Source organism: Herpailurus yagouaroundi, unplaced genomic scaffold (genome assembly GCF_014898765.1).
Source record: "Herpailurus yagouaroundi ecotype Mexico unplaced genomic scaffold, PumYag 77, whole genome shotgun sequence".
In the NCBI taxonomy this organism is placed as follows: domain Eukaryota; kingdom Metazoa; phylum Chordata; class Mammalia; order Carnivora; family Felidae; genus Herpailurus; species Herpailurus yagouaroundi.
This window is the reverse complement of record NW_024412388.1, coordinates 11,899,911-11,909,087: the sequence shown is the minus strand read 5'-3', so window position 1 is coordinate 11,909,087 and position 9,177 is coordinate 11,899,911. Positions and strand designations below refer to the sequence as shown.

Genomic DNA, 9,177 nt, shown 5'->3' with positions numbered 1-9,177 from the left:
GTGTGTGTGTGTGTGTGTGTGTGTGTGTGTGTGTGTGTGTGTGTACGCACACACACACACACACACACACACACCCCATATCTTCTTTATTTGTCATTCTTTTACTGACTTATTTTGCTTAGCATCATACTCTGTAGCTCCATCCATTTCATTGCAAATGGTGCTGCTTTATTTTATACACTTGATTTTAAAAGCCAGGATTTCCAGTATTTCAAATCCAAACCCAGATTTTAGTCTGGTAGGTTTTTTAAGCTTTTCCCAACTTTTTCATAGTATTTACGAGTTCCAAGGTAAGGGTAAGAACTTGAAGCTTTGTTTGATATTTCACAAATTAAATAATTTGGGGATAATACTAACATTTTAACTAGACCGTTGTATTAGTTAGGTTTTCTCGTTGGTCTAGGAGGCTTCCTCCTGGGAAGGCAAAAAGTTTACCCCAGAAATCACAAGACTCTTTGAAGGACAATAGCCCCCTTAGTCATGATACCTGGGGGGTAGGAGGGTAGCAAGAGCGAACTCATGCAATACCTCAGCCAGTATGACCTCAGTCTGTGCTGCTGATTGACAGGAGAATCATTCCTAGAGAAGACTCATTTCTGTGGTCAGATCCTGTCTGGATTGGTGTCTGTTCTATTAGGAAAGTATTCAGAATAGCTGATGCCACATCGTACTCTGAGATGCCCACTCCATATTCTGAGAATTGGTACCTTCTCATTACATGGTAAGTTACTCTTAAGTTGGATCCCGAGAAGACCATCACTTACTCCGCTTTTTCAACCTTGAGACTTTGTCATCAACACCGTGTCCCCAAAAACCCTTTGCTGAAGGGGAAGGCACCTCTCTCTGTCTCCCAGAATGGGAGCACCTCCGCTGCCATGAGGTTAATACACTGTTGGGATTCCTTCTGCTGATGATTTTTGTCTTTTTTAAGGGACCCTGCAGCTTTAACAATTTTTCTTCTTGAATATTAGTATTTACTGACACCTGGGTACATATGTACATATTTACGTATGTATTGAGACAAATTTCTTTGGTCTTAAGCAAACTAAAGCAAACTTACTCTGGCATGCAGAGTAAGAGGTTGGGAGAACTAGCAGTTGTTACATAAATGCAGAAAGGGCTCTGACAGATCATGCTCCTGTGTGACATTTGTTATCCGTAAGGTTTTCTAGCATAAGCCACATTTCTGTTGTTCCAAAATTTGGTCAGCAAAGCTCACAGATCCCGCCTGGAGGGCCTTCATAGCCACTCTTGGTACCGCGGCCTACCTCTTCACTGGAATGTCTTCATACTGTGCCTGAAATTTCGCCCCCATTTGTGCTAGTGAAGCCCACAGTTAGAGGCCTAGAGGTCACTATGCTAACAAATGAGAACTGCGTGCCTCCTTTTTTACCTGTGTTGGGTAACAGCAGTTATTTTATTTTTTAAGTTGCATCCAGGAACTAGCCTGTATATATACTCCTTGAGCTGTTATTTTCTTTCCTTTGTTATGTCTATTAAGCTTATTAAAGGGATGGGCAGGAGAGTCAACATTTATTGAGCACCTACTAGGTGCCAGGCACTGTGCTGTGTGCTTCAGATGTATTATTTAATACTCAAAACAGCCTTATGAGATAGGTACTCTCATCCCTCATTTCAGGTAAGCAAACTAAGTAACTTTCCTCTAATTCAGGTTTCTCTGTTTTAATTATAAAAGATGTATAAATTGATAGTGATATTGTAATAGTCGATGTAGCTATTGATGGTAGCTACACTTGTGTTGAACTTAGCATAGTGTATAAACTTGTGGAATCACTATGTTGTAACATTGTGTGTCAACCATACAAAAAAAAAAATGTATAAATTGGTGATGGTTTTCTGTCAGACCTGCAAACCAGTTTTGTCTCCGCCTTTCCCTTATGTTTTATGGTATCGGTTCCCCTTTTGTGACTCTTCCAGGGAATGGTCATATATAGACAACCTCCCTACCGCTTGTGAGACCCTGAATCCTGACGATGGTGTTATTGACTTTCCTAGGGTCCTATCCTTCCCCTAAAGCTGGGGCAACTCTGGTCGTGTACAAGGACCTGCTGGTGCTGTTTGGTGGCTGGACGCGGCCAAGCCCTTATCCCCTACACCAACCAGAGAGATTCTTTGATGAAATACATACTTACTCACCCTCTAAAAACTGGTAAGCCACAAAGATAAGATTCTTCCAATCTGGAATAAAAGATTTTAGATAAATGGATTCCTGGGGTGCCTGGGTGGCTCCGTCAGTTAAGCGTCTGACTCTTGATTTCAGCTCAGGTCATGATCTTGCCATCCTGAGATCAAGCCCCTCCTTGGGCTCCACTCTGAGTTCCTCACTGGGCATGGAGCCTATTTAGGATTCTCTTTCTCCTTCTGCCCCTCCGCTGCTTGTGCTCACTCTCTCTCTCTCTCTCTCTCTCTCCAAAAAAAAAAAAAAAATATATATATATATATATACACACACACACACACACACACACACACACACACACACACATATTTATATATACATACATATATGAATAAATGAATCTTTTCTGTGACCAGGAATCTCTTTGAGAATTTGGTAAAAGCTATGGACTCTTTTCCAGAAAAAAAAATTTACATATGCATAGATTTTGCTGACAGTTTCAGAGAGTTTACAGGACCCCCTGAAAACTAAAGCTAAGGGGTGTCCGGCTGGCTCAATCGGTAAGAGCACGTGACTCTTGATCTCCAGGTCGTGAGTTCAGGCTGATAGAGCTTACGTTTTTGAAACATTTTTGTTGTTGTTGTTGTTGTTGTTGTTGTTGTTGTTGTTGTTGTTAAGTTTAGAGAAAAGGTTAAAAATTTTTTGAAAGAAAAAGAAACTAAAGCTATGAACCTTTATTCCCAAGAGAAAAAGTGGAAGAGATTTATTCCTCTTCCTAGAGAAATGAATGTGCCAGTTGGAGAATAGTTCTGGCTGCTAATTCCCCAGGTGTGCTGTGGATTCAGATGATTCATTGTTCCTTCTGTGTCCCCAAGACTGACTCCTGACTCTTTTTCCTTTGTTCTTGGAACAGACTACTTAGTACAGGGCTCTCAGTAGCTGCAGCTGATCGGGACTGTAGAAGGAAGTACAGGTGATGCTCCTTTAGCACGCTAGCCTGGAGCGGCGAAGAGCCACGATGGCTTCCCTGGTCCTCTCTCCGCTCTACCTCCAAGCCATACACACTGAGAACTTGAAAGTGAATATAGCTTTAGCAGGTTTATAAGAAGGGCATAAATACCTTCTGCCATCCTCCATTTATTGTCCTACCAGTAGCTCTACTGAAGGTGAGAGAATCGTCACGTCAAGTGGATACTGACTTACTGCTGCCACCTGAAACACATACGACCAGGTGGTGCTGACTTCTTGGCTTCTTTCTGTCTTTTTATATTAGGTGGAACTGCATTGTGACAACCCATGGGCCACCTCCCATGGCTGGCCATTCCTCCTGTGTGATAGATGATAAAATGATTGTCTTTGGTGGCTCCTTAGGATCCCGGCAAATGTAAGTATATTTGGTTTGCTGACTATCAACCTGAAGGTAAATACTCCTGGGAATAACAGGTCAGACGAGTGAACTAGTCAGGTTAGTATTCCTGAGCATGGTTCTAATTAATCCAACCACGTGTTGCTTCCTAGCATTCCAGTTGTTGATCCCCTCATCATAGAGCAATACATTGGAAACCTTCCTCCATAAAGTCAGAGCTGTGTAGGATCTTTTTATTTGGTATGTGGTTCATTCGGTGGGATCAAATTCTGAGATAGCCTCCACCTTGTCTGTTTCTACCTGTGCTTACGGAAGGCTGCTGTCCAAGAAGCACAGGGTGCTTTTACCTGCTCTCCTTTGTGAGCCAGCCTGTGCCCTTTTGGGCTTTAGCAGAGAGAGCTAGATTGGTTCCTTCTCCAGACAGGATGGGTTGGGGGAGTGGGTAGGAGCAAGAAATCTGTCAGGTCTGATACACCGACTATCCTCATCATCTCTGGCCATGACTCAGCAGCTCAGGCCAATGTCAAGAGCCAGAGCCATCCATCTGAATCCCTCTTTATCTGGTTTGGTGGTAGCTGCAGTAGTGGTCATTTTCCCTGTGCTCTGAAAGGCAGGTTGATGGGCTGTCAGCAGTAAAGCCATTCCAGACCCAACCCTGTTCCCTGTCAGGCAGCGTACCCCACATCTTCCTGTTTTAAAACAGTTGAGACAGCTGCCCTTCAGCTGAGACAGTTTAGGGCTTTACGGTATTAGAGTTCTTATTCCGTGTTCCTCTATGTGAATAAACGACCTTAGCAAGATGACTGTAAAATAGAGACTGCCTTCCAGGAGTCTGTCCTTGCCGTACTGGTCCCTTGGGGGTTGGAGATGCCAGTTTGTCCTTGATAAAACTGCAAATCTCATTAGCCACGGTGAAATTAATTTGTATAGCCAGAATTGACAAATCTTTATCTCCTAGACAATCATAGAGCTACTTTTTGCATCAGTTTTTTTCTCTTCCTTGTGGCTTTTGCTTTTGAAAGACTGTATCTTGACCAGTAGCTGTTGCTAATTAAACTTCCAACGAAAATTCATTCTTACTTTAGATACTAGTATGTCGCTGTAGGTTTCACTCAAAAGAGGACTTACGGGTCAGTGGGAAGAACAAAGGTTTGAAGTTCTTGAGGTGGGTTCCAGGGAAAGAAGAGGAAGAAAAATATAATTTAAGATGGCATCAGCATGGCACTTTGCTAGGCATCTTTATAAATGTGACTTCAAGGGGCACCTGGCTGGCTCAGTTGGTAGAGCACGCAACTTTTGATCTCAAGGTTGTGAGTTCAGGCCCCATGTTCAGCATGGAGCCTACTTAAAAATAATAATAAATAAAATATCAATGTAACTTCATTTATATCAGCTCTGGGGTCCCTGGTGGCTCCTGACTCCTTCATTCTCCTGTCCTTATCTTATAGGAGCAACGATGTCTGGGTCCTTGACCTCGAGCAGTGGGCGTGGTCCAAGCCGAACATCTCCGGCCCCAGTCCTCATCCTCGAGGTGGCCAATCTCAGGTGCTCAGGAATTAAAATAACTATTCAGCAAACACTGTAGCATCTTCCTGTTAGGATGGGAAAGGGAGGAGGGAGTCAGGTAAGATGCCAACATGCATAAGCCAAAGAGACTTTGTCGTTCTTTTTTGCTGGTATTTATTTTTCAACTTCTAATGGGTTGTATTAATTTTTAGTGGCTTTATATTTTGCCTCTCCCCAAAGCATTTACTTTGCTATTTCATTTCTCAAGAGAACCCTGCATTTTATGTGGTTGGTACGCTCATTTTAATGTTTGATCAACAAAGGATATATCCATTCAGGTGAATCATCAGTAATTTGCCCCCAGACATCAGAATTAACATGGTTTGGGGAGACTGGAGAGCTTATGATGACTAGAATACTCTCATTTGGGATCTGGGTAGGCTGTTTTCATATACCACTGATGCGTAGGAGGTCAGGTGCCTGTGTCTTTGTAGTTTTATTTTAAATGTCTTCCTCTCCCCAGATTGTCATAGATGATGCAACTATCTTAATCCTTGGAGGGTGTGGCGGTCCCAACGCTGTGAGTATTGCTGGTGTGGCATATTCCGATGCACACGTTGCTAAGTGTTCGAAACTTGTTTCCCTGTGTCACCTTGTAAGCAGTGATAAGACCATTTCCACATTTGTACTTAGAGAATACGTTTTCACTTTGGGTATATATATAACCTTTGTATTTTCTGGCTGAGATCTGCTTTTTGTTTTTGTTTTTTGGAGGAGGGAGAGGTGCTTTTAATCAGAGATGTTCGTCTCTTAAATATTTGTATATTCTCCCTACTCCTACTTCCTCTTTTAGGCTGTAATGTGCTGTCATGTTTCTAGGAGGAGTGGGACAGAAAAACAGTTTACATGGAATTTATTTAAGAATGCAGATTCAGAAAGTTATGGATATGTATTATTTACGCCACCTACACATGCGCTGTACCACAGGCAAAATTTAGAACCACTTAAAATTCATTCGTAGGTCACAAGCACAGTTTCATATTTCCAGGCCAGTGGTGGTATATGAATAAATGAAGGGGCGTGAATGAATGGCTAACCAAAAATTTTGCTCTTCTGAAGAGCCCACACACTCTCTAGACCAAACAGCATGGCTTTGAGATTCCAACTGTGTGTGTATGTTTTGTGACCTGTACCACACCTGAGCCCTCCTGTCGGTCCTTCTCTTACAGCTCTTCAAGGATGCTTGGTTGTTGCACATGCATTCAGGCCCCTGGGCCTGGCAGCCACTCAAGGTAGAAAATGAAGATCATGGGGCTCCAGAACTGTGGTGCCATCCAGCTTGTCGGGTGAGCAGAGGACTGACAGGCCAGTGAGAGAGGACGTCCTAACTGTAGGGCCAAATTAGCTCGTCAGACTTCCAAGCAAATTTGTATAGAAATGAAAAACACCTTGACATCATAAAAGAAGTGGGCATTAACCATAACTCCTTGGGCATTGCTCATATATGAACCTTTAGATGAGAAACCTGTGTGGGCCCCACTGATCCTTTTTTTTTTCTTTTAAGTGTATTTATTTATGTAATCTCAACACCCAACGTGGCGCTCGAACTCACAACCTCAAGATCAAGAGTAGCACGTTCTCCTGACTGACCTAGTCAGGCGCTCCCCACCCCACCCCATATACCCCACTGATCCTTTTAGTGCTAGCTTTTTTTTTTTTTTTAATTTTTTTTTTTTTTTTAACGTTTATTTATTTTTGAGACAGAGAGAGACAGAGCATGAACGGGGGAGGGTCAGAGAGAGGGAGACACAGAATCTGAAACAGGCTCCAGGCTCTGAGCTGTCAGCACGGAGCCCGACGCGGGGTTCGAACCCATGGACCGTGAGATCATGACCTGAGCCGAAGTCGGCCGCTTAACCGACTGAGCCACCCAGGCGCCCCTAGTGCTAGCTTTTTAAGCATCTCTTTGTCTATGAACCTTTCTTCAGGTCCCCAAACCAAAACTAATTCCTCCCTCCACCCCTCCCCTGTCCTGTACATACAATTCTAATGGTAACACCTGTCTCGCTCCAGCAAAAATTATCCCCATGTCTATCTCCCCTTCTAGCCTAGAAGGCAGGCTCCATTATTTTCATCTCGGTGTCTCAGGTACCTACAAAATGCCTGGCCTCCCCAGATGCTCATGATCAAATGTTTGCCGTTTAGACGAATGATCAGAACTGAGCACAGGTCTTTTGTCTTCCAGGTGGGGCAGTGCGTGGTGGTCTTCAGTCAGGCTCCTAGCGGGAGAGCCCCACTCAGCCCAAGTTTGAACTCTCGCCCATCACCTATCAGCGCCACTCCTCCAGCCCTGGTTCCCGAAACCCGAGAGTACCGCTCTCAGTCTCCAGTAAGGAGTATGGATGAAGCTCCTTGTGTTAACGGCCGCTGGGGAACACTGAGGCCCAGAGCTCAAAGGCAGACCCCCTCAAGTTCCCGGGAAGGGAGCCTGTCCCCAGCCAGAGGAGATGGCTCCCCCATCCTCAATGGTGGGAATTTGTCTCCAGGAACAGCAGTGATTGGTGGCTCTTCCTTGGACAGCCCTGTGCAGGCCGTGTCTCCTAGCACTCCATCTACCACTGACGGATATGACCTCAAAATGGGACTTTCTTTGGCCCCCCGACGAGGGTCACTACCAGATCAGAAAGATCTGAGGTTAGGATCAATAGATCTGAATTGGGATCTGAAACCCACTTCGAGTAGCAATCATATGGATGGTGTGGACAACAGGACAGTTGGGGGAAGCACGAGACACCCTCCCGAACAGACGAATGGTGTGCATACCCCACCACACGTGGCCAGTGCCCTTGCAGGGGCTGTCTCCCCAGGTGCCCTGCGTCGGAGCCTAGAAGCCATCAAAGCAATGTCATCCAAAGGCCCCTCAGCGTCCACAGCACTAAGTCCTCCTCTGGGGTCTTCTCCAGGCTCCCCCGGGAGCCAGAACCTGAGCAGTGGAGAAACAGTGCCCGTCCCTCGCCCAGGGCCTGCCCAAGGAGATGGGCATTCCTTACCTCCCATTGCCCGCCGCCTGGGCCACCACCCTCCGCAGTCCCTGAATGTTGGCAAACCTTTGTACCAGAGTATGAACTGCAAGCCCATGCAGATGTACGTGCTAGACATTAAAGACACCAAGGAGAAGGGGCGGGTCAAATGGAAAGTATTTAATAGCAGTTCTGTGGTCGGACCTCCTGAAACCAGCCTGCACACAGTGGTACAAGGCAGGGGCGAACTCATCATATTTGGAGGACTCATGGACAAGAAACAGAATGTGAAGTACTATCCAAAAACAAACGCCTTGTACTTTGTGCGAGCAAAGAGATAATATGTTCTAAACCCCCTTCCCTTTCTGTGGCTTTTAATTTTCCAGTGTGCAAGCATTTGGACTGCGAATTGGGAAAACAAAGGACAGAATTACCCCATAAACCAAACCCCCAGTTCCCAACCTCACTCGCTGCAGGCTGGGGTCAAACCTCCATTACGAAAAAAATTATATATAAATATATAAATATATATTATATAGCCAACTGTGTTTACAGAGAGGGAGAGGTCTCCGTCCTGGTTCAGATCAAATTGTTGCTGTGTTTTAGCAGAGGCTCGGCTGCCTTTTTCTACATTGCTGGTAACTAGACCAAGAATTTAGGGAACAGACTAATGTCAGAACGTAACCTAAGGCAACTGAAGAGCCCCCATAAGTCCTTACGTGGCCTTCTTGGAGTTAGAGAAAGAAAGAGCGTGTGTGAGGTGCACGGGTGGAGGCTCCAGACCCACGAGCTCCAGGAGCTGGCAGGGGGAAAGGAGCCTGTAGAGAACTATTCCTCCCTTCCCTTGAAAAGCGCAGAGGACCCGAGCGGTAACGCCCTCTGCCTGGCCCCGTTCTGCCCTCGTGACTGAGGAAAGTTACCCAGCCGGGAGTTCTTTGCCACATGTGTGTGCCAGGATCACCGTGAGACGACGTTTATGCAGACACGCCTGTCTACCTCGTGTCCACTGGTCTTTTGCGTGCTCCCTCTGTGTCTCAGAAAAAACATTTTGGTGTCTGATTTTGGAATTTTCTGACAATCGTATTTGATTGCAAGTTGCCAAAAACCACATTTGTTCCCTTAAAACTTGATCCTCAGAGGCTGCC

General features: G+C 45.1%; 1 protein-coding gene across 2 annotated transcripts in view; it reads left to right on the top strand.

Annotated features, from left to right (window-relative positions):
• FBXO42 (F-box protein 42) overlaps positions 1 to 9,168 on the top strand; it is a 94,454-nt gene extending 85,286 nt beyond the window's left edge. For both annotated transcript variants that reach the window (XM_040462386.1, XM_040462392.1), the window contains 6 exons: positions 2,017 to 2,170; positions 3,414 to 3,524; positions 4,955 to 5,051; positions 5,536 to 5,592; positions 6,242 to 6,358; positions 7,258 to 9,168. In XM_040462386.1, coding sequence (XP_040318320.1) covers positions 2,017 to 2,170; positions 3,414 to 3,524; positions 4,955 to 5,051; positions 5,536 to 5,592; positions 6,242 to 6,358; positions 7,258 to 8,373 — 1,652 coding nt within the window. In that variant the 3' untranslated portion in view covers positions 8,374 to 9,168. The remainder of the gene's footprint in view (positions 1 to 2,016; positions 2,171 to 3,413; positions 3,525 to 4,954; positions 5,052 to 5,535; positions 5,593 to 6,241; positions 6,359 to 7,257) is intronic.
• Positions 9,169 to 9,177: the final 9 nt, after the last annotated feature.